The sequence below is a fragment of the Augochlora pura genome, chromosome 3 (genome assembly GCF_028453695.1).
Source record: "Augochlora pura isolate Apur16 chromosome 3, APUR_v2.2.1, whole genome shotgun sequence".
NCBI classification, from domain to species: Eukaryota; Metazoa; Arthropoda; class Insecta; order Hymenoptera; family Halictidae; genus Augochlora; species Augochlora pura.
The window spans coordinates 14266979-14292767 of NC_135774.1; the positions used below are offsets into that span (position 1 = coordinate 14266979).

General features: G+C 45.1%; 1 protein-coding gene across 2 annotated transcripts in view; it reads left to right on the forward strand.

Moving 5' to 3' along the window:
- Positions 1–208: 208 nt before the first annotated feature.
- Positions 209–25789, forward strand: part of LOC144478972 (uncharacterized) — a 30046-nt gene continuing 4465 nt past the window's right edge. For both annotated transcript variants that reach the window (XM_078197392.1, XM_078197393.1), the window contains exons 1-9: positions 209–347; positions 15051–15193; positions 16411–16514; positions 19157–19255; positions 20380–20478; positions 21495–21701; positions 24689–24886; positions 25458–25556; positions 25653–25760. In XM_078197392.1, coding sequence (XP_078053518.1) covers positions 15100–15193; positions 16411–16514; positions 19157–19255; positions 20380–20478; positions 21495–21701; positions 24689–24886; positions 25458–25556; positions 25653–25760 — 1008 coding nt within the window. In that variant the 5' untranslated portion in view covers positions 209–347; positions 15051–15099. The remainder of the gene's footprint in view (positions 348–15050; positions 15194–16410; positions 16515–19156; positions 19256–20379; positions 20479–21494; positions 21702–24688; positions 24887–25457; positions 25557–25652; positions 25761–25789) is intronic.

Genomic DNA, 25789 nt, shown 5'->3' on the forward strand with positions numbered 1-25789 from the left:
GTAGTCGGGTCAGGAAGTTTGACAGCGTAAAGAATAAAAGGGGCAGAGAGGGGACTGCGAATTTTGACCGCTGCGAGCGCATATGATAGTCGTCGAATTCACCACGTAGCTGCGCTACCGTCGACCTAATAATGGGGTGAGTCGGGGGCGAAACGGGGATGATTCGGGCAGTAGCATGCCGCCCTTCGTGCCGTGAACGTCGTGGATCGCGGTCCGAACGTGAACGAGAAGGTCTACGGTGTCGTTTCCCTCGGGTGCCAGCCGTGCCGACCCCTTCGCCCGCATCTGACAGAGTCGAATAAGAAGAAGAGTCGACCGCGAGGATAGGCGGCACAGAGCGAGCACAGGTGAGGGTGAATTATTTTTATCCGGCCTTTGAGCGGCCGACAACGCCGGAGGAGGCATTAACGGTGGAAACGTGGCCGGAATGCATTAAGGCGGACGTTAATTGCACACGGGCTTGCTCTTAAGGGTAATTAGACAGCGGCGGAGGGCGTGACAACGCACCGCGTGCAATCACACTCCTCGGTAACATCTCGCCGAAACACCTGGCGATGTTCGTCTCGGTTTCGTATCACCGAGCGCGTTACCACCGTCTCCACGAATCCAAGAAACCCCATAGATCACCTCCCTCGGGCGGGAACTTCTTTTCCGTTCGAATTCCCACGCGACACCGCCACGCAACCGCCCCCTCCTCCCCCGATTCCCGTGGACCACCCCGCGCCAGAATCCGAGCCCATTGTCTGCCCCGATCCCGAATGGCTCCGCTAATTAAACAGCCCCCGGCGTTCCCGCGGAATAACCATCGCGAATTTTCGCGGGACACGGCCGCGCAAATTATTCAGCAGCTCCTTCGACGGCGCCGCTGAATGTTTCACGTGCTCGGGCTTCGCGCGCTGAAATAATAAGAAAGTTTTGCTCGCTTTGCGGTCGACGTTTTGCGAGCGACGCGGCGTTGAAAACCCGCCGCGGCTCTTAATTTTTACTATCGCATGCTTTTCGCTACGACTGCAATTAGGGGGCTCCCGGTACAGCCGCGACTCTTGTTCCGCGGAAATTGTTACGCGAGAACTCGTAACGAAGCATAATTCACCGGCGCGGATGCTAAGCGCGCGCCCCATTCTGTTTTCACGCGGTATTTTTTAGCCGGTTAACACCGTCCGAAAATAGAAATTCAATGACCGTTTTACGCGGCTGCGAATGAAATCTTGCGGGCAATTATTCCTATCAACGGATTATTTTCTCCAGATAGATTTAGGGCAACACGTGTGCACATGCGACGATCTTATCCGACGTTAGATCGTCGAGTCAACAAATTTGCGACCCGTTGTTTTAATTAATGTACATATAGTTCAGAAACGTGTCACACTTTCGAGAGTATAATAAGACGCCGAGTTAATATATGTTTAAAAACTGTACAGCGAAAAGATGATAATGGTAAAAAATTGATGAGATACACGTTTCAAAAGAGAACAAAATCAAGTGACACTTGGCATTTTATAAAGAATATTAATTAAGTTTTTAAAAGCCTTTTGTCATAGCTGTGTTTTAGAGATTTCAAATACGTAGAAGATCATTTTTTAGTATGTACACAATATCATTCTCTGCACAGTGTTTTTCATAGAGTATTCTTTATTTATAGAGTATCTAATTATTTGTGGAGTATCTAATTATTTGTGGAGTATCTAATTATTTGTGGAGTATCTAATTATTTGTGGAGTATCTTATTATTTATAAAGTATTTCATTATTTATAGAGCATTCCTTGTTATAGAATATCCTTTATCACGTAAACCCTTTATTGACACAGTATTTTCCGGAACGCGTTCACCAACGTGGAAACAGAATTGGGCGTGCACGTATTGCTGTGGGAAATCATTAACGCGGGAGAGGGTCTAATCAGCTGCGAAATAAATCACCGCAGAAGGGGTTAAGCAACCCGAGCTCTCGCGTGCCGGACAGGCCTCCCCCCGCCGCGGCAGATCGATTACACTCGAGGAAAAAAAAATCATTAAATCCGAAGGTGATTATCGCGTGACCCGAACGCCCCGGCAGCCGCCCCGTGTTCACTTTCTATTCAGCGATCGCGTCCCCCGCGCGAGCGCGCACGGTCCACGGTGACTTATCGATGCCACTGTCCGGCCCGTGACAAATGATTCGGTTAATTCGCCTGTCGCTTTAATTTAGTTTCGCCGGCGCGGTCTAACGAGCGCGCCGGTGTCAGGTGTTTCGGCGCGGAACGAAATAGTGAAAAAAGACGGAAAAGCGAGCCGCAGAACCGGTTTTACCGTGCATTCGCAGCGCGGCGAGGATCCGCGCCGGCAAAGACCAATTGAACGGCATCGCCGGATTCCGAATTCGCTGCCCCCTCCCCCGATATCTAGGTTAATAGCCGGTGCTTGAACAAGCGGCCCCGGACTTATCTCACTCATTATTAATCACCCGCGGAATCCCGTGACATTGCCTCCGTTTTTTTGCCGGATGAGGAACGAGCTCCGGCCGGATCCGGCGCCGGCTTATCAGGATCGAATTAATTCCGCCGGTTGAATCAGTTTGTTGCATAATTAAATTACTCGGGCGCTTGAGGTTTTAGGTGTATCGCCCGGGGGTCGGCCATTGTTTCGGCTCACAATCGGGACAGGGATGAATGCGACCGGAACGCGGCGAATGGCGCCGCGGCACCGTGCAATCGAAAGGCGCGCTTTGAAAATAACAGCTTAACGAACGAACGATGTTCTAAATTCTCCATTGATTCCTCGAAATAGATTGACCCGCGGAGTCGCAGCGGCAACGGCGACGGCATTGGCGACGGTGGTTCGAGGACACGTTGAATCTCGAATGGATTTTTTCCACTAACAATCAAATTAATTAATCGATGATGACCCAGTTCGGCCGACCTCTTAATCCGACATTTTCGTTACATTAAACTGCGGCGTTCCTTCGCGAACAGGCGACGAGGAGGGGGGATGGGGGTACAGGGAATGCTTGTTGAAAACTGTTCCCAAGGCACGGCCGGAATCACACCCTCGCTTATTGGAAGTTTCAATCGATAATCGAAGTGCGGGACATTTTTGTATACGTGATATATGACTGTGCCAATATCAGAGTTCGCCGAATGGGTCATATGTATATAGGCGGCCACCCGAGCGCGCCTCTGTGTGTGTGTGTGTGTTCGTGTGTATGCGCACAGGCACGGAGCGGAGCGAGTATGTGTCCTCCGGGAAGTCTTGCCGGAATTATCGGCGAGAGGCCGGAGCTCCGGGCGCCCACGGTTCCCTCCTCCATCGCGGGTGCTGGTTCCCGTGGATAAAAGGCAGGGCAAAGGCTGCCAATTAATTGCGTATGGAAGCTGGAAATTATCAGCTTTCTCGATGCACGGCTACGTGACTGGCGAAGTGCCATTCTCCCCGTTAAACTACCGCGTCGGCCTGCGAGAGCGCGTTCACGAATACCCGAGATCCCCGCTGATTTACTGTAACGCGAACCAGCGATCGTGAAACGAACATCGATACCGTCCCGCGCGAGAAATCGCCGAGCACTTTTCTTCCCGCGAATCGATCCGGAAGAGAACTAATCCCTGATAAAACATCGGCTCCTACGAGAATAATGCACTATCCTCCATTACCGGGCGCATCGAACCGGATCGCGAGCAGATCCCGCTGCAATTAAGGGCGCAAACGTTCGAGCCGGCTTTAATTTTCTCCACGGCGAGAAATTTCTGTTCCGCTCGCCGGCCAAGTCTGATTTTTAGAACGTATCCTCGGGCCGAGAGAGAGAGAGAGAGAGAGAGAGAGAGAGAGAGAGAAAGAAAGAGAGAGAGAGAGAGCCGTAGGAGCGCCGGCGAAATGTAACGTGCAGCTACAGAGAACTGGCTAAGTAGAATAGAACGCTAAAGGTCAGGCAGCCGGGGATATTGCAGCCATCGAATGCTAATTTTAGTCATGCTAATAAGTGGGCTAAGTACAAGGTAATACCTCTATGTACCTATCAGCTGCGTTTTTACTTTCACGGACTGGTGGCTTAGTAGAAACAGATGCTAATGGTCAGACGTTATAATATATTTTGGTCAGTTCGGGGAATGTGCACGATGAATTTTTATTTAATTAATTTACTGCGCGAATGAGTTGATCTCGTCACCAATTTTTCGATTGCAGCATTTTTCTTGTAATACTTACTATATTACGTAGAAACAGACACAACTCAGTAGAAATATATGCTAATGGTCAGACATCCCATCATATTTTAATCAATTCGTACAACATGTCCTCGATGAATTTTTATTTAATTAATTTACTGCGCGAACGAGTGGATCTTGTCTCCGATTTTTCAATTGCAGCATTTCTCTTGCAATGCGTGCTGCATTAAGTAGAAACAGTCGAGATTGGTCGGACATTCAGGAAAATCCAGGATAGTCGAGAGTGCACTGTAAACTTCATCTCGTCGAACTGAATTCAAGCGTTAATTTCAGATATCGTCTTCAAACTTGAGAAGGAAAGAGAGAGAGAGAGAAATGTGACTGGTCAAACGTTCCGGAAAATTGTCGGTAGCACGGAGAACACCGTGAGTCTCGTTTTCTTGAATTAACTTAAAGCGTTAGCTTGATATATCGTCTACAAACTTTTATTGGCTCTTTCCGACTAAGTGAAAACAGACGTGACTGGTCAAGGAATCCAGAGAATCGTAAAGTATATCGTCAGTTTCATTTTGTCGAATTAACCTGAGATATCGCCTTCGAGCTTCCACTGGCCAATTTCCGTCTAAGTAGAAAAATACGTGACTGGTCAGCCAATCCAAAAAACCGTAGAAAATTCAGAATATATTATCAGCTTTATTTTGTCGAATTAATTTATAGCAATAACTTGAGATATCTGGGGCAACTACATGCTCTTCCCCTTTAAGTAGAACCAGCCGTGACTAGTCAGACGCTCCAGAGAATTGTAAACACTTCAGAGCACATTCTAAGCCGTCTTTTCTCGAATTAATCCACGTCATTAATTTGTGAAGACCTCCAAAATCTGCCGTTGCTCTTCCTCATTAAGTAGAATCAGAAGTGACTGGCCAGACGGTCCCGAAAATCGTAGACAGACTAAGCTACAGTAAAAGCTCCATCTAATCCAATTACCGTGGACTGTTCACGACGAGCTGTCGCCTCTAAACTCTTCTTTATCTCTTCCTTTTCTCAGTAGAAACATCCGCGACTGGTCAGCCAAGGAAATCTCCTACAGAACCGTGTACCGCGACGTGAACCAGGTGATTTCGCCGGATTAATTACGCGTCTCCGCACACCTGTTAGGATTACCGTGCCGGTTCGCCGGCGTTTGCGTTTCCGGATCCGTGCGCGGAGAAAACGGAAGGTCCATTTGTGATCGCCGAAACGAAACGGAATTTCCAGGTGTCCAGCGACAAAGGGCACGCGCTCCCTTTTATTCGCCGGCTGAGTGGAAGCCAACGGCGTGACGTCAGCCGGTTATATTTTTCACCCGGGGCAGCGTCGAATTGCCGCGGGTCCGCGGCGGGCACGTTGTTGCCATCAGCCTCGAAGAATAAGAACGAATTGACGGCTCATCGGCGTGACACGGGTCACCGTTTATTTTCAGCACGGAGCGGGCTTTGTACGAGAGACCCGTGGAGCCTCCGGAGCTTGTTGATGACGACGTCAAAGAAGCTACGATCGCGATCTCCCGGAATACTTAATCGGCCTGAAACGTCAATCTTCCTCGCGCTTCGCAGAGGACTTCCGATTACCCGGGACACCGGCGTTCTACGATTCTGTATCGACGTCGAGCGAAGCCGGTCGTCAAACGATCGCAAACTTTGATACCGGATGAAGAGTCGTTATCTCTCTAGGAAAAAAGTAAACTAATCAGACACCTGCTACCTGGACGTCCAACGGAATTTATATGATTTTAGAACGGACACTATAATTTTTGAGAAATGTTTTCCCTGCACGAAAGAGAGTTACAGTGACACGATAATTTATGCGAACGGATTGAATTAAATTCTCCACTCTAATGCTTCATGCATGAAAGGTTCCCCTTCGCGAACGTGTCAAGATCTTGCACAGCTTATTTTCAACACCTGTACACTGTTCAAAACGCGCGTGAACGTTCTCGTTAACAATCGGTAACGCCGTACAAGCCGGTCGCCATCTCGGCGAGTCTCTAATCGAATAAATAAATCTCGCGGTAAAGCCCCAATCAAAAAACGCGCGAACGTAAGATCCGAGCCAGATTAGAGATCCCCTTGAGCCGTATCGCGGCGAATCCGTCGGAAAGGAAGTTCGCGAGCCGCGGGGCTCGACGGAACGATCCATAAACGTGAAAGTAAACAGGAAGATAAGGAGCGGTTGCGTGCCGCGTCAAAAAATTGTCGTGCACCTGGAGGGGAATGGCTGATCGGACCCCGTGCGGTACCGTCGAGATAGAGGGAAAACAGCCCTTTTGACGAGGAGAGCACGGCGAAACGCGGATCGAGAAACGAGCGCGTAAGGGGACGGATGGCCTGCATCCTGCGGCGTCGTTGCGCGCGGTCTGTTTATTTTTAGCCTGCTCCGGAAATGTTGTAGCGTGCGTGCACGGGTCGGCGGAACGCCCGGAGAAAAACAGTGTGGCGTGTGCTGGATGTGAAATGAATCGACGTGGGGGGGCGGCTTGTCGCGTAAAGTACGCCACCGACCGATGACTTTTGTCGTCTCGGTGTTTTCGTGTCGGATATGGGGAGATGCGATCGGGGATGCTACGCGATTATCACTGACGCGGTGCAACGATCCGACGCACGGCGGCCTCGGAATTCGCTTTACCTGGCTCGAGGTATTTCCGCGTTGTTTCCAGGCTTAAGATTGCGATATAGTGGCTCGGCGAATTAGCATCGGGATAGGGTGAAAAGGGCTAACGATACGCGTGAACTACATAAAAATAGATGTAGATATATAACAATTCGTACATGCAAATGTCTGCGTTAATTACAGAAAACGAAAATTGAAGAAAAATGTATTTTTGCTTTATATTCTTTTGATAATCTCCTATCTTCATACTTCTGTATTTCGTATTACCATAATGCTAAGAATCTACAGTATACTCAATATATAATTTACTTATTCTCAATCATAAAAAATCAGCTATATTTTTAGTCTACTCTCAACTTCTGCATTTACTTTTCAATTTAAATAAACTCAATTGAATTAAATCAGATTAAATTAAACTGAATTAACTTAAACAAGCAATTGAAACGTAAGTGCTTCCATGCGCGAATGTACAAGAATTTACATTTTAATATTTGGTGAAGAGCAATTAAAGCAATTGGTTTTAATTTGAATTTCGTATTTTCATCTCTAGAACGAAATATTTTTATCTCTAACTGTTAATATCCTAGATTTCGAAATTCCAACGAGATGTCAATTTCTAGAAACGTTTTCGTTGAAACGCGGAAGCAGAAGAATTGAATTCTGGCCAGAAATTATTGTTTCGCTGCACGACACCTCTATTCCTGACACAAAAGCCGCCGGGGATTGTGTGCTCGTCCCTCGGACGAAGGCGTTGCCGCCGGGCGATCATTCTTCATCCCGCAGCCGTGCTTGTGCAACCGGGTGTCCACCATTTTTCTCGCGCGAGGCGTTCCCCCGGTGTCGGCGAGGACAGAAAGGAAGGCAAACAGAGGACGGTTACCGCTAATTACTCGACTTCTCGCCGCGGAATCGCGCGGTGAACGCTCGCTCCCTCTATTTACAGAGCTCCATTGATCCGCCGGAGGAACCGCGGGCACCGCAAAGAGCCGATGAAACTCTGCGCGCCGATGTTCCGCCGGCTCGTATTTTTGCGTGCCGAGCGGAACACCGAGCTTCACCGCGCCGCGATCCTGAGATCGTTCGATCCGGAGGATCAACGTTTAATTGGCCGGTTCGTTTCATCTCCGATGTAACCGGCGGCGCGGCGCGGATTTGGCAGGGCGGATCGATGCCGAGTCGACGGAGTTAATTGGCGAATGTCAACGGTACGGTTCGACGAATCGCGGACACGCGACACTCATTTTCGCGAGGCTCGTGCTCGTCGAGCGAGTCAATTAAACCTGCCACTTACCGCGCGGTCGACACGCCGCGGAAAATTGATTTCGGTGCCGTTACCGGCCGGGGGTGGGATCCCGGAGGCCGGTGACGCGTGAAGTAGAAACAGCCGCGTAACGGTCAGACAGCGCAGGAAATTGCGGATAGCGACGGGGAAACGCGCCGCTGGAAGCGCGATTTTGTCAAATTAATCAACGGGCTGATCGCCGACGCCCGCCGTCGCGGTTCGAAACTTCGCCCGGGACAGTTTTTGTCCAAATAGCGTGCCGGCTTCGAGGGGAAACGGACGGAGTCGGGGATACCTGGAAAATTGTGGCCAGCTCCGAGGAGTAAACTTGGTAACCTCGTTTTGTCGAATTGGTCAGCGAACCAACGATTGGATGGTTTTAAACGTGCTTGTTCTCTCGTGCCGTGTGAGTTAAGTAGAAACAGACGTGTGCGGTCGGACGTTGTTGGAAGTTGTAAACGGAAAATTATCGTACGCTTCAATTTGTAGAATGAATCTGCGAGTGAACGAAGGGATGCGGTTAAATAATTTTCGTTCGCGCAGGTGGTGCGTTCAGAAGAAACAGACAAGCGTAATCGGACAACAGTGAAATTTCACTGAATTTAAAGAATAACATGAACACCCTGTCGAATTAATCATTAAACCATTGATGAGATAATTATCATTATCACTGTGACGTATATTAAATTAAGTAAAAGCAAACACCAATTGTCAGACGATGTAGAAAATTGTCAAATTAATCAGCGAAATGTATATAGGATATTTTTAAATAATTTTGTTCTTGTACGTAGTGACACACGTGATCACATAAATAAATAAAATTTAGTACACTCCATTTTATTAGATTAATCAATGACCTAACGGTGGAACGTTTCTAAACAGTTTTTACCACATGCCTGGTACATTAAGTAGGAAAAAGCGTACATAGTCAGACATTGTAGAAAAATGTAGGTAGTTCAACAATTACCTTATAAACCTTGTCTTGTAAAATTACTCAGCGAGCCAACGACAAGGTAATTAACATTTTTGCTCTAATGGCTGGTACGTAAAGTACAAAAAGACAGGTGCTGTGAGACATTCTAGGAAATTGTATTCAAAGAATACACTGGACAGCTCGTTACGTCGAATTAATCAGCGAGCTAACGACGGAATATTTAATATTGTTGTTCCAACCTTTGGTACTTTAAGTAGAGGTAGACGTTAATGATCAGACGGTTTTGCATGCCCTAGCACGTTTTTAGGAATAAGAATCCTATAACTGCAGTGGAAACAGCGGGAAATGGTCAGACAAGCTTCGAAATTGTGGATTTTCCAGAGAACGTTATTTCGAAATTCCTTTTTAGGACATTTTTGTTCCGTCGAGCGATGTAGAAATAGTGGAGAATGGTCCGACCGAACGGGAAATTCCGAGTAATTTCGGGAATGTAGCGAACGTTTGATTCCGTTGAATCAACTAGTGAATTAACTATGAAATATTGAGGCCGTCCGAACCGTTCCCAACGTTCGATTCTGAAGAATGATTAATCGAAATGAAATATGTCAATGCCGTGTGCAATTTTGCCGGACACAGCCGGAACGCGATATTCTAAATTTCGTGCGATCAAACTGATTGCTAGGATTACCGCGGAAATTTATTGGAACGAATTTCGTTTGTAACCGGTTAGCCCGGCGCCTATGATAAACGGAGATCAGTTTCCGTGCCGGTGTTTATGTTCGGGATTGGCCCCGGCCTGCTTATTTATTCTCTTCGAGCTTTTAGACGCGAATGATCCGGCGTGATTATGCCACGCCACGCGCAGCAATCCGAGGCCTTAATGGGGCGGACTCCGGCCGGTCGACTTGAAAAATTGCGTCGATTCGGCGGATTAGCCTGTCGATACGAAACGCTCCCGACGTTCCATTTCAGTTATTTGTAGGTCGATCGAAGATTCAGCCAGGTTTGCTCTGATTCACGTTCGATGTGTGCAAGAATAATCGCGCGCGTCCGCTGTTATCGAAATAGAATTGCTGAGCGACTTATTAGAAAAGCTCGCCGACATAATTTCTCTCTCTCTCTCTCTCTCTCTCTCTCGGGTCAGCAGCAATTATAAATCGGACTGGCAGCTGTCCGTGTTGCCTTCTCTTCGAAGGAAGAAGATGACTCGGCGACGATCGCTAGAATACCGAAAAGTTACTCGCTCGACTCCTTGATGTCCGACCGTGACGGTTCATTCTACTTCGGGAAACCCACTTCAAATAATTAAAGCTGTATCAAAAGACGACCGAAAGCATCCAATTTCTACTGATCTCGCACGAAACGGTGAATTCTACTTCCGATTCCCCACACACACATACACACTCCAGGAAGCCCGAAGGTCTTTTAGCTGCCGCTGAAACGAGCGTCCTTCTACTTTAATTAGCCGATAGCAAAGCACCGGAATTTCCGCGGCAGGTTTGTACGGCGGTTAACAGACTCGATGCATTCTACTCAGATTGCGAGACTCGTATCGGCGCGATATAGCGGCGCTGTTTCCGCTGAATTTGGACAATGCCAGCTGTAAATGTAATCAATGGTCGCAATGGGGGCACCGTCGCGGCCAACGTTTACCAGAATTCCACCGGGCCGTGATTCCCGGCCGGCGGCCGTTGTCTCGGCCCAGGAATTCCGCGGCGGAACGATTACACCTTTATGGCGTACGCTAAATAACGTTAACGAGCGGATCCTGAAAACTCGGGAGGTGCCTTTTCGCAACAGCGTCGATGTTTCAGAAAGAAGTTCACCGTTCGCCGCAGCGCAGAAAGAAGTTCCACGGAACGATAATGGGGAGACCGTTGCGCGAGGCGATCCGCGGATTCCTGCCGATTGCCGTGAGCCATACCTTTTTACGCCGTCCATGGAATTGCAAATGGTCGCCGTTGAATCCGAGTTGTAAAAATATTGCGCGAACTGGGAACCGAGAATGGTGCTTATCGGAACTTACCAATCCTCGGCGAATACCGTCGACCATGTAATTTGTCGCTCGTTTTCATTATTTTATCGCTCGAGCCGTGGTCCGTTGCTGCAAAAGTATTTATGCTCTTCGTGGCACGTTCTGCAAACGCATACGGTAGTCCGCAAAGGAAGTACAGTAACGGTGGCTAGAAACGATTCACTCGGATCAGAATTTTACTCTCAGTTGGATAGATTAAACAATAACGGTGGAACAAATCGCAACAATGTGATTTTACGTTCTGACAATGCAAGATCACGTGTGTCGCGAAACGTTCGGAAACAGATACAGACTTCGGCTGCTGAATTTTATCGTACTCACTATGTCCTCCAGGTATTGTTCAGTCCGATCACCAACTGTTTCGGACAACGAAACATTTTTCCAGTCGGGAACAAATTTGACAACGTCGGATCTGTAAAAGTAAATAATGAAAAGTATTTTAATTGACGGATAATAATGTACATTACTTGTTATAGTTTTTTAAGATTTTGTAGATGTTTTTCGACTGTGTTATACGCAATTTTATAGATTTTTTAATCAGCGTGTTTTCTATTTAGGACTTATTTTGTTAGTAAAAAATTCTGGCGTATTTGATATATAGATTCGAATGATTTTAATTGGTATTATAATCTCTTTAGAGTAATTACTGTTAGTTTTATAAATACTTTTAGTACACAATTAATGTTTATAAGTTACTTATAAAACTAATAGTAATTAATACACAGTTATTGTATATAATTTATTCATTTCTATTGACAAGATTCCTTTTATCCCTTATTCTTAACGCTTCGTTCAATTCCATTTTCCGCGAACAACTACCGAGACATTGTTAACCAAACGTAGCCTCCCGTCCAGAATTTCGTCGTTCGCCGGTGTAACGTAATAATAAAACGTCCCACGGCGAAGCATCCGCAGAAATGAAAAAAACTTGTCCATTTTCGCGGCGCATTCCTCCGGCGGCGTCGCTCGCTTTGAAAATAATCCGATACCCTTCTTTGAGACCGGCGAATGAACGCGACCCGTGTACAGGCAGCAACAGCAGCAGCAGCAGGAATGTTTCATATTTATGCGTTCTCAAAGGGCCGGCCCTCTTTGCCGCGACGATTCTTTCTCCGCCCGGGGAAAAGAGGAAACACCAGGCATTATATTTTTTCGCGGATCCTGCGAACGCATCGAGACGACGCCGCTGTCCGCCGAGCAACGCGCTCATTTAAATAATGTCCCTGGCAGGAGAAAACGGATGGGCGAATTCTTTCCGCAGGATTTATGTTCCCCGCCTACTCTAACGAGTCCTGCGGATCTTCGTGGATTACGACGGCGTGTCGGGGACCATAAACTTTGAATCCCCGGCTATCGGTTTGATAAACAGCCGCGACTCGAAACGAGCCTCAATTACTTGATTGGCTTCAAGTCTCGCGTGCGTCCAAGTCCCAGGCCAAACAGCAACAGCGTTCTACGGCCAGCTGGTAAAACGTTCGATTCCCGTTCGGCATCGACACGATTTCCTTCTTCTCCTCCTTCAAGCCAGCAGCCATGAATATTCAAACTTCTAAAACAAAATCCGAAATGAAATAACTTCCGTTCTTCGCCCGGGTTCCGTTCTCACGGAGAACCTCGTATTAGTGTATATAAAGGAATCAAATGTATGCACACACCTTCCGGGGGAACTTTTCTAAGTGCACTCCACGGCGGAGAGAATACGCTGCATAAAACAGCAACTCGAACGGATACAGCTTCGTTTTCCCGTCTTCCATTTCCGTCGAAGATCCGCGGTCGCCGCACGGCGCAGTTGGCTCGCGGCAGCAGCTGTACAGTCTCATTTGGACGGAACCTGCAATAATATTTATTTATTAGCGTAAGTTCCATTTTATGTAAGAAGTTTTACGGAGAGGCCATGGGTCACCAATCTTCATTAAAATGTTTCTGATTAATGCGAAATGCTATTAAACTGGAGATTTTGTGCATTTATGGCGAAATAGAATAGCTGACATATAAAATTATGAAGACGTTAGGAGAACTCAATAATACTGTTATTTTTAATTTTAAATTATTCTTAATATAATTTTGGGGCTGTATTTTTGCCACGATTTTTCGAACACCCTTTATATATCGCAATATATTTTATAAAAGTATCGCATTGAAACAAAATACGTAGAAAATCAAGCACACGCAGTATAATTACGGTAACTGGCGCACTTCGCGCAGATCGCTAATTGGCGTACAATTATATGGACATTCGTGATCAAAGGGTAAAATGTAAAATATCTCCATAAACAACAAACACCGAGAAAAACGAGGAAATATGGGTCGGCACGCTCCGGAGCTTTATCAGAAATAATTTCATCAAAATCAACGTCGCAACGACCGCGAGCTGTCCATATTCGAGGCCGTACAAGAATAAGATAGAGAGCATCGAGGAGCGATCGTCGGGCGCGATAAAAATGATTTTTGCATCATTCCAGGATATTGTTCCGACCCAGTAGCGAACGTTCGCTCTATCGAGCGACAGCTCGGAGAACCTCATTAGCCGGCATTCGTCGGCAAAGTGCTAATATTTTATCAGCTCGCTGGCGCGAGACGTTGTCGTTCGGAAGCGGGGACGGTGACGGAGAATGCACTTCGGCTGCACCTCTGTTGCAACTCGGACGGCCGTCGAAAGCGAGTTGTTCGGTCGTGCACATCTGTCTAAGAGAGTCGTCGGGATATCGGGCCACGGAACGAACGAATCGAAGCACGGGATTTACGATGTAATCGCGGCGTAATTCGCGGGCAGACGAAGCCTTGTCGGAGCAAATACAATAGCTCGGTTCGGAAGTCGGCGTCGTGTCTGTCAGAACGGCACGCGCGCGCACGGAGTCAGCCGCAAGTGCGGGCTTATAATTATTTCATCCGCTAGTAGCGAAACGCCTCGCGGCCGCGTCCCGGTTTCGAATCCGAACGGAGGCTCTGGGGTATTGTTAATTGTGGCCCGGGTAATTTTCAGGCGGAACACGAATCGCACGGATTATGCATCGGGCCATTCCAGGGGGGGAGGGGTGTCTGCGAAGTGCAACGGGGATTATCGAACGCCGGGCGCGGTTCGGCCTCGCTGACGGAATCGCCGGCCGGAGAGACCGGTTCCTCGAAGCCGATGCGAATTAATAAACAATAAATAATACAACGGTCGTCCGGTCCGAATAATGGCAATTAAATCCGGGGAGCAACAATTCCGGTACACGCTCGTTTCCCGCCGGGTTTACGCATGGATAATTGCAGCCGCGGAACGGATTAAAAAGCTCGCGGAACAAACGACCGCCGGAGGGGGCCGGGGCGCGAGCGGGCTCGCGGAGCTTTGTTCACGGTCGTGGGCGGAAACTCGTGTTGCGGATGCAACATCAATTTTTTTCGAAATATTTTAATTCGACAGAGCCGGCTCGGAGGTCTGTTTCCGCCGCGTTTCGCTGCAAGGTGGCAGCCTCGAGTAAACTGGCAGAATTTAAATGATCTTAAAATGACACGTAATTGTACGATTTCTAGTTATCTTTGTAATTACAAATAAAATTTAGTATGCCATTTTCTATATGCAGAATGTCGAATAAAATGTATAAAGCTAGTTCTATGTTGCTGTCTTTGTAATAAGAAGGGATCATAAATGAATTCATTTTAAATCACTGCAATACATTAATTATATAATTAAAATTGTTTTTAAAATGTCACATTAATTTCGAAGTTTTTAGTTATCCTTGTAATTATCAGAAGAGATCATAAATGAATATATTTTAAATAATTGCAATATATATGATAACTGCAATATATTAATTACATAATTGATACAGTTTAAGATATCACATTAATTTCAAGGTTTTTAATTATCCTTATAAATTATAAGGCTATGTTAAATTTACTCGAATATATTAACTATATATTTTGCAGAACGTATCTTTTTCTAATCAAAAAATCAAAAGAAACTAGAATGTCAAACACCTCTGACTTGGACCATAAATCCAACCGATTGAACTAAACGATTGCATTTTCAGGTCCGGTAAATACATGCAAATCATGCGGCGCCGGTGAACAGAAGCAAAGATGGTGGACAAAGGGGAGCTGGAGAAGCCGCCTTCGCCGGTGAACATCAACGAGGCGATCGAAGCGAAGGTGTTGACTCGGAAGACTGCTAGAAGTGAGTAACAGCCGAAGACAATGGCCGGCGGGCAAAACCCCTGTCTCTCTCTCTATCTTTTTCGGAAACCGATCGCGAGCGACCCCGAAACAAGCGAGCAACGGTAGAAAGGTTTTTACGGCTTTTCGAACTATTTCAACTTCCGCCGCATCGATCTGCAAAACGTTCGTTCTACTCGAACGTTCGGCTCGGGTGAAGTCGACGGACACCGCGAAGAGTTCGACGAGCGAGATTCTATTTGCGCTAGAGGAGAAGTCCGTCCATTACGTGGGCGCAAAATGGAAAAATCGCAGAAAGCGCAGGCAGATTTCCCGGTGGTACGAGTCTTTGGAAAAAACACGAGCCGGGAAACTCTGCCAGCTTCTTTCCGGTTCGACGATTTTCTGGTCGGCGGTGCACCTAATGCAAACATCGTCTCTATCGGGGAGTGGGAGATATGAGGACAGGGAATATTGCTGCGATTGCTTCAGATATACTGTTTAAGCGAAACTATTGGTGTAGTAGAATCTCGATATAATAGATATTAATAATAGAACTGTGACTTATTGTTGGTTCAAGTGCCAGATGTCGCCTTTATTGATTTGCACGGAAATTCTTTTTACTGGGTCATTAGGTCATTTTATTAGGTCACTTCTGTAGGAAAATTATAAAGTATGCATTGCATTGTTAATTAACGTAATGCCTAATGCATAGAAGTTGATTTAGACTGATTTTGTAACATATGAAATATATTTAGAAAATACATAACTTTGATATTAAAGCTAATCGAGATTCTACTGTCCTTTGAAATTATTTAATACTCCTATTTCGCATTTGAGATACTCATTTTTATTATAAATGCGTAGTGGACTGATTATTAACCCTTTGCTCTCAAAGACTTCTAGATTTATAATTCCTCTCGATTTTTACTCTCTTTCAACAAAATATTTTTTACATATAAACAGTATCATAAAATTATTGAAGTCGCCATTCAGGTGTTAACCCTTTTCCGTACCTCAACGACTCTGTGTCCTGATGAAGATTTCTAATAACAATCTATTAAGTCTAAATATAAGGACACAAGGTAGTCACAAATTTTCTGTTTTGCTTCCAAGAAATTACTACGATCGCAGATTGCGAAAAGTAATGCAGCGAGAAGGGGTTAACCCGGAGAAAATCGCGAGGTAGAATACGATATCGCTGAATCGGTTTCCTTTCAATGATTTCCTCTTTGGCAGTACTTAAAAACGGGCTGCTGCTGTACGAGGCTGTGATCAAGAACGAGGCGGATACGGTTCGCAAGGTGCTGAAGGAGACGGTGGACGTCGACTCGAGGAACAACGTAAGTTGCAAAAAGACTGCCCAGAAACTGTGACGGCTGCTTCGGCGAACTTTCGCAACTTTACCCTCGCACGGTCTGCCGTTCGACAATCGACCGCGCGGCGGGTCCAATCGAACCCAGGCAATGAACATATTGCCACTATTTTCGGTGACACTTCGGAGACTCCTAGTTTCCATTACCTGCAAATATTTTTATAAACTGAGACTATTATAAACTCAATTATTTATTTACGAATTAATATACTATTATATTGAATTTTGTTTATGGAAGTACTGAATTTTTTGAACAATTGAAGTTTTAAGTATTGAGTCGTCTATTGTGTATAATTATCGAGGCTCAGTATTTAGGAGCACAGTAATTAGAGCACAATAATCAGAAAGATAATAACTGATGCACAGTAATTGAGGCACAGTACCTGATCTCTGCAGACCACAGTAATCGGGTCCGAAACATATTTTCTTATCTCCTAAAATTCGAAGTAGATTTAATACCTACGTCATAAAGAATTTTTTACCAACAAAAGAAGCTTTGAAATTGATCTTAAACGCCTTAAATTGCTAAAGTTCCGTTCACTAGCGAAAACTACAGCCTGCCAACAGAACCCAGTAATTAGCTCCTCCATCCAACCAAAAGAACAGTGGTAAAATAGCGAAGCACGTGAACGAGGCATTGCCGCAGCTTGAAAAGACGCACGCATACAGCTGAAGCACATTGTACCGCTGCGCAGTTGAGACACGCGAGACCGCTGTCGACGTTCGACTGCGGGCACGGGGTCCGCCCGCGAGGATTAAAACCGCGGAAGACCGGCTCCGACTTGGGAATAGAATCTTTCACTCGGGCGCCACTTCGTTAACGCGCGTTACACGCTCCGGAGCGCGGGATAACGCTGCGGCGAGGGCGGTCCCGCGCGATGGAAATAGCGGGACCGTTTCACTCGATGTCACGGAGGTTAAATCGTTCGGCATTGTGCTTTTAACAGGACCTTTGTCGAGGCGAGAGCGGAACGGGAAATGTACATTCAGCCGCGCGAACTTCGCCGTAAACCCACGAACGCGTATCTCCGGGCTGACGAAGGCGGGGGTTGTTCTACTTGGGAATTTATGATAAAACTACGGGCTGCGCCCTGCGCGCTTATCGTCTGCCAAAAAGGGCCGACTTTCTCTTCGCGGCGTTATCCGAGCTGGTGCGTCGCGACGCTTCATGCAACTTTCGTCCGATCGTACACGAAGTCTTCTACTTATTTTGTTCAACCGAGGATACCACGTTTTTACAGTCGACAAACTGGTCGGTTGTGCAATTTTTTAATTCTAGTTCTGTATTAGGCTTTCGCCAAACTTTTCCTCTTCCGTCACATCCGAAAATATTAAATAAGATAATGCAAAGTTTACTGCAAAATTATACATGCATCTCTTGATTTCAGCAAATTTCTCTAATAAGCAACGAGGGTACGAATACTTATGGGACTGGCTGTATAATTCCGGCACCGGCTGGATCTCTTTTGTCTTACGAAACACGGGATATTCCACTTACAGTCTCATTACCCCCGAGGAACTTTCAATGCCTTGTTTAACCTCACCCTTGGTCCGACTACGGCTAGAATATTCCACTTGCCGGCTCGCGGCCTTCTAATTTTTCCTACGGAAGCTACTTTGTCCGACTAAACACGGGATATTTCACTCGCGGTTGATGAAAGTTTAACGTCTTTTTGGAACGCGTCGTCTATGGTAGGCACGGTAGTCCGACCATAATTCCGCCCGTGTCCGGCCACAAACGGAATACGGGAGGGCGGTGTCAGTTACCATGGGGTAGCCAATTACTGGGAATTTAGTTGATTATCAAAACATGTGTTTACCGTATTAGACGACGAATTTGTTTATCCTAATTCAATTGCGGTGGAACCTTTGATAGAATTGGGAGAGAAAATTCGGATAATGGAATGAACACTTTGAAATTCGTTTTTTCAAAGAGAAGGATCAATGTTTAAGAGAAAGAAAGTTACATTGTTAACAAAGAGAGACCAAAGACTGAAAAAGATAAAATCAACATTTAAATCACAATTAAATTTTTGGAGCTGTTAACCCATTATCTGCTGCATTTCAGAAATTAATAAAATTATAGAAATATCTACAAGAGACTTTTATTTTCAGCTCACTTAAACTATATTTAGTATTACTATCGTTACTATTATTTATTTTTAAATTCTGAAAATAATCGTCGTTCAATTTTTGGAAAATTAACCAAATGAATTACTGCAGATAAGAAAACCTAACATTATAAATTTCAATACCTATTTGTGTTCTTAAAAAAGGAATATCTGGTACCGGGTTAATATCGAACGGTGCTGAGGGTTGCCAGCAGATCACAGTAATTAACTTTACCACCCTAATTCGCTGGAAACGTCGCGATTATTCGTCCCGATTATGCAAACGAAGTGTGGCGTTAATCAACCACCCGTTAGATCACTGTAACGCGAAACGTTGTACGCGTTGACCGCAGCGCTGGAAACGAAAATGCCGGTCATCGGGCTCACTCTCTGCATTTTAAAGCGGCGAGTACCGGCCCATAAATACGCCGGTAGCCGAGCCGACCCCCATTATTTTATGCGGCGCAATGTTCACCGGTAACCGTGAATGATTGTTCAGTATGGTCGAGCGCCGATCCATTGGGCCGCGTCCTGGGGAAACACGGAGATCATCGAAATGTTGATACAGGCGAAATGCGACATCGAGGCCAGAGACAAGGTAATATTTCACTGATTTATTTTCAATAAAACCGCTCGCACGGAACTCCATTCCGCCGTGCGAACGAAAGAGATAACTCATTGCCGCGGCATTACCAGAACACGATACCCGACAAATGTTTCGACAATTCCGACCGCTTTACGAGAACAAAGACTCGGGGTCCCCATTGTTTCGCGGCCGCTACCTGACTCGAATTCTTCGACGAGCGGCGACGCGTTTCCATTTTATCAAATTACGATCCGACCCGTAAGAGAGTTTTGTCTATCGCGCTGGATTCGATTGTTCTGAACCCCCCCCTTGCGCCGCAAACGAGACGGTTTCGCGTCTACGTTGTGCGCGCTCCTTGATTTTGACGAGTACGCTGCGGATTTTATAATCGATGGATACTGTACAGATTAAATTAAATATGTAATTATATATTAAATTAAATATGTAATTATATATTAAATTAAATACGTAATTATTATTCATCCAAATTACTATGTATTATAAATATAGCATTGTCAGGGATAATTATGTATATGTAATAAAAATGGATGGATGAAGTTTAAGCAACGAAAATATTCAAACAATTTATGTATGTATTATTTTCAACTTGCTGTAATTGGTAAAGCAAAAATAGAATAATTTTTATTTTACATAAAGATCCGCAGTCTTTTCATAGCAGAGTGTAATACCTAAAGCATACTGTCGTAAGTAGAACAAGTAGTGCATTGGTCAGACCAGATTGGAAGATACCTTACCATACTTCTTACTAAAAAGCTATCTCCTATCTTCAGAATCTGTGTCGTAATATAACTTTATTAAACTCTCTACAGTATATAACAATCAATTACTGCGTATAAAAGAGCAGATTTATTAACAAGAACATAAGGAAAGTTACTAAACAGCATTGTTCCTCCAAACTGTTATAAAGCATAGTTGATCGAAGTAAAGTTTGAAACGACGCCGGATCGACGTTAAGTACGATTCATTAGTGCGACTGCTTTCGAGAAGTAACTTCGGCCCCCGGTAAGACCGCGCGTTGCTCGCTCGCGAAGAATGCTAATATCTGGGATCACGCAGACAGTGTGCACGTGAATTAGGCTAGGAGCGTAATTAAATTCTGTCCGTAATATTTGAAGTCTGGTATGCGGCCGTTGCACATGGCGGCCAAGTACGGGCACCGGGACGCCGTGAAGATGTTAATCAACGCCGGAGCGAATGTGTCTGCTGTCAACAAGGTATTCCCCTTAATTGCGTCAGCAAATATTCATTATTTTACACGCCTATTCGCGACGTGCCGCCGCGAGGAGGGAAAAGGGGGATCACGGCGCACCGCGTTGCGGCGGAATCTCGAGGACCTGTGTGACGGCGAGAGGAATCGAAGTCGATCACGGAACAAACCCCGGGGTAAATCGTAGACTCGAGTCACGAGCTTTACGTGGAATCCTCCGACGCGATAAAGGCGAGCTGGATACGTGCCCTCATCTCGGCGGCACGTTTCTTTCGTTGGAATCGCGCGGTTCGGCGAAATTTCCACCGCGAGCTCGGTCTCCCGAGAATGACCGCGGTTCTGAAATTTTGCAACCCGCGCGAGGACTATCGCTATCAATAGACCCACCGCCGTGAAAACGATCTTCGCAAAAATTGAAAACGGAATCGAAGCCGTAACCCTTAACCCTTGGACCATTCGCATAACTATGAAATTATTCGCTGAGATTTGAGAACGGATTTTTATTCTATTCTATTGCATCATTCCCATTCATAAAACGTAAAAGAAAAGTAAAAAGTAAATACTTCATAATTAAAATGTACAATGTTAAAGTCTGAATATTTTAATTGAAAAATGATACTGACGATATGAATTACTTTTTCGACGTTCTTACTATTTGTTGGAATAATCGAGGAAATGTTTGTAACACGATCCATCCGGTATAAATTACGTTACGAATAGGGAATGGTCGGAATAAATGCAATCGTTGATTAATTTAATCAAATTTAAATTGTGAAAACAAAATGTATGGCATTAATTACTTTTTCTATGTATTCATATATCTAATGAAATTAGAAAGATGTAATAATAGATCGTGGAATTAATTAGAATAGAATTTAAAATTAATTAGAATAGATCGTAGAATTAATTAATTATCGAGTGAAGAATATGTTAAAAATCAATGAAAAGCCCAGCGATCCTTGTTGTACTCGAGATAATTTTCTCCAAGATGTAGGTTTCGTAATAAAAGCTTGTCTGCCGCAGGAACAATACACGCTATTAATGTACGCCGCCCAGGGCACCAACATGGACGTCGTGGAATATCTCGCGGAGACCGTGGAGTCTTTGAACGGGGACGCGACCGATTGCACTGGCGCTACTGCACTCCACCATGCAGCCAGCGCCGGTGTTCCGAATGTGATCACAGCGCTCTCGAAAATATCCAGTATCGAGTTGAACGCCACCGACAAGGTAAAGGGGCCTCCATGAAAGTCGGCCTTAAACCGTTTCGTTTCATATCGCGTGTGCACTGGTCGTATCGCGGTTTCCCCATTCATGAATTCGTATTTATGCTAAGTAGAAACGGCAGCCAGTGATCAGACGTCGCAATGGCAGAACTCTCGTCGCTGAAGTCTTATTTTTCAATCTAAAATAAATTGGCTGAAAGAATTGAAAGGCGCGTGAATCTACAATTATAGTAATTTAATATTTTAGTATTAGTTGAGTGGTGAAAATTGTAGCAAAAATGCAGTTGCTATTATAGATAATATGGTAATAGATACTCGAATATTTTGGATTGGAATTAATTTGAAGGAGTGATCACAAATTCCACGATTAATAAGAATATATCTAATTATTATAAAACATGAGGGTTCGTTTATATAAATTATATCAAGTTAATATCGAGATTTATGGTTAATGTAATATAATTAATTCTTGTAAAGGCTTACTTACTGAGACAGTAATATATAGTAAAGAATAATCCACAATAAATTCTGAATTATTACAAATGGATCTAGAATTGACCGAAAATGTCATAATTAATATTGACTGGTGTCGATAATTTATTTATTGAATTTTAATCATATCGAAACTTGAATATAAATTGTCTAATTTCTTAACTTTTGAATTTACCAATAATTCGCTTCAAATTCGTAACAAATGAATTTCAACCTCGCTCAAAATTAAAATAAATATCTCATCGTTGCCATCGCGTACTAATGTAAAACAGCTGCTTCTATTACTCCGTAAATGAACCGGAATCTCGCGACGGTACTGCCATCGAATACGATTTCTCGCGCCAGCGTAGCTCGGATAATCGTCTCGGAACTAATTCACCGGCGCGGAGAATACACCCGGCAACGAAAACAAATTGCAAGAGGAAAAATGCCGGCCATTTGTACCGGCGGAGAGAGCATTTTCTACGAGCGGTAAGCTCGCCCGCGCCGTGAAGGGATGGCCGGCGATAATGTCGCAGAGAGCGTTTCAAAGGATTTACAATTTTCTAGGAGGGGGAGGAGGAGAGAGAGAGCGTAGCTGCCCGACATAAATTCCGCCAAATTGCATACACGTAGCGCGTGCACGCTCTTTTTTATTTTAACGCTCGCGTATTCCTTTCGCCCCCGGGGAAAGCCGGCTACCCTTTATTCATGAAGGAGCCGCTCTCCGTCGGGCTAAGCATTCATCTACAATCTGGGATCAACTTTCCACTGACGCAGCCCACCGTCGACGCGAACCTACGTCGAAACCGCGACAACCTAGGTAGTGTACTCGCGCGCGACAAACTCGACGGCTTAAGGGCGAAACGGTTGATTCGGCCCTGCGAAACTATAAAACTCGATGATCAAGCGTTCGAAATACGAAAGGGAATTCCACCCTGGTTCTGGGAATTTTCCCGTTGAAATGTTTGCTCACTCGAAGCCAACAAACACCTGACTTTCTTAAAGACTCGAAGTTCTTGAGCGGAGGCTCCGGTGTAGAACCTTCAAGAATCGGTTCGTTCTACTTCGTGTTTTCTGTGATGCTTCAAGATTCTTTAGCTAAATGATTCTGCAGTTAAAAGGAAGCTTCGATGTTTTATAGATCACCAAAGTCATAGACTCGAAACATTTTTCGATCCGGTGAGACAAATATCTCGATCAATTTAAGTAAATTTTTTCGAATTAAAAAATATGCTTTTAGAGAGACAGTGGACCTTTTAAAAACCCTAAAATGCCAGAGAATAATTAAATAAAAATAATTCTTTTATATCGTCATAGCCTCGCTAAAATAAATATAGGTACCACACATACTGAACAATTTATAAATATATCCATACGATCCGAATAATCGTAAATTAAACGATTAGTCCCCCTCTGACAGGTTGCCTAAGCCCAGTGTTAAGGACTTATCAAGCGCGAAACGAACGTTCAAAGCGAAGGTTGGCGAATTAAAACGTTACGGAGACTGGTTGCTCTCTTTTCCTATCTATCCGTTTCCCAGCCCTCTCACCACCACCACCACCCCCCCCCCCCCCCCCTCCTGTCGTTCTCCGAAAGATCTTTTTCTCGCGCACAACCGGAAAGTAATTTCGCACCGTTATTGAGGCGGGATAGCAGCCGCGGGCCCCGGGTACATTAATCTGTTTCTAATTGCCGCGAACATGCAAATACAGCCGCGGCAGGCTCGGTGGATGTAAAGGGAAGAAACTTCAATTTATGCGGAAACTGGTCCAGGCTGCTTCCTCCCGGATTCGGATACCGGGCGAAACTAGGTCTCCGGGCATTAGCTATATTGCCTTCTTATCGCGAAGACAAGTGAAATCCCCGAAGGAGAGAGAGAGCCCCCGCGAATCCAACTGCGGCCCTCCCAGGGAATTTTATGGAACTGCCGCCGTTACGACGCTTCCGGCTCTTCGGGAACAGTCACGGGATATTTGCGACTTATCGATGCGTCGCGATCTCCTTTATCCGGGACGTGGAATCGGTTGTATTGTGATTATTGCTTCACGGTTCTGGCAAACAATTACGAAAAATTCGAAGAGGTCTGAAAAAATAGTTGCAGTGGAGAAGCATGATTTCTGGAAATATATAAAGGATTGGAAGCTCACTGCCTCAGTGAAAGTATATTTTTTAATAAAAAAAATAATTCACCTGAATCGAAGAATTATTTTTCAAAATATTTGTCTCACAAGTTCAAGAAATTATGAATTTTCCTAGAATAAAATTCTATTTAATTTCTTCGCTTGATCATACATAAAATAAATCTATATAATATATAATAACGAAATAAATATATAAAGTAATATTTTTACCATTTTTCTCGCAACATTGTATAAAGCACTATTACCTTTTTGCAACCTTTTCAATCCCTGCTTTTGACTCGTGAAAGGGCCAGGTATTTTTTGACGGAATTCGGAGACCAGCTGACGGTTCTATGACAGCCATCTAATGGTCCGCGAATTTTCCGACGATTTACAGAAAGGTCAGGCGCCTCTGCACTATGCCTGTGCGAAGGGAAACCTGGCAGCGGTGGAGGTCCTGATAGGACTGAATGCGAACATGAACGCCCAGGATGTCGAAGGGAACACGCCCCTCCACGTGGCTACCAGGACGAGACACACCGCCATCGCTCAATTACTGTTGAGGGCTGGAGCTGACACCGAGATCACCGATCATGTAAGTCGACGCCTTTTCTCAACCCCTTTGCGTTACGATCTCTTTTATAGCCGCGTTGATGAACACCTCGTCGTCATTAATTATTTCACTTATAGCCTTCGTTTGCTAGACGCTACTAACTATGACATGTAAACGCAATTATTAAAACAAGATTATTAATGGAAAGGAAATGTTTGTTAATTTTTACTTAAAAACCGTGTGGGAAATCTCGCACATGAATTTACGTTTTCCGCGAATAAAAGTTACGACTATGAATGGCGTTACAACTCTTACATTAATCTCAAAATCTTGCACGAGTTTGTCATTGTTACAATTGTAGGATGTCACAGTGACGTAGGGTGGATTCACGGAAATTTCCGACAGTTTAATTGGCCCCTTCCAATCCATTGTTTCTTTTAACAAACAGTCGAAGTCTTTGCACCGAAGTTAGCGGTATTCGCGGAAAGTTGCTTTCGTTACCGGATCCGAGGGATGAAAGTAGCTCGTGTCTAACCGGGGCACGTGCGCGTCTCGAATATAATGGGCGACTCATTAGCGCACCTAATGAGACAGTTTGAATTGTATTTGCCAGATGGGTTTCACTCCGCTGCACGTCGCCGCCAGTCAGGGCTGCAAGGGAATATTAGACTCGATGATTCAACACGGCGCGGCTCTGAACAAACAGTGCAAGGTAGGACGGCGGGGCGGGACCGCGGCGCGCTCGCGAACGCTGCGGAGTTAAGTAGGATCGAATAACGAGCCCGCGTCTTTGTTGATTAAATTCTAGTACGGTAACACGCCGCTGCACCTCGCCTGCCAGAACAACCTCGAACAACAGGTCGAGACCGTCGAGATATTAATCAGCAAGGGCGTCGATCTGAACTGCTTGAACTTGGTGCGTGTTCACTGGTCTAATTAACCGGC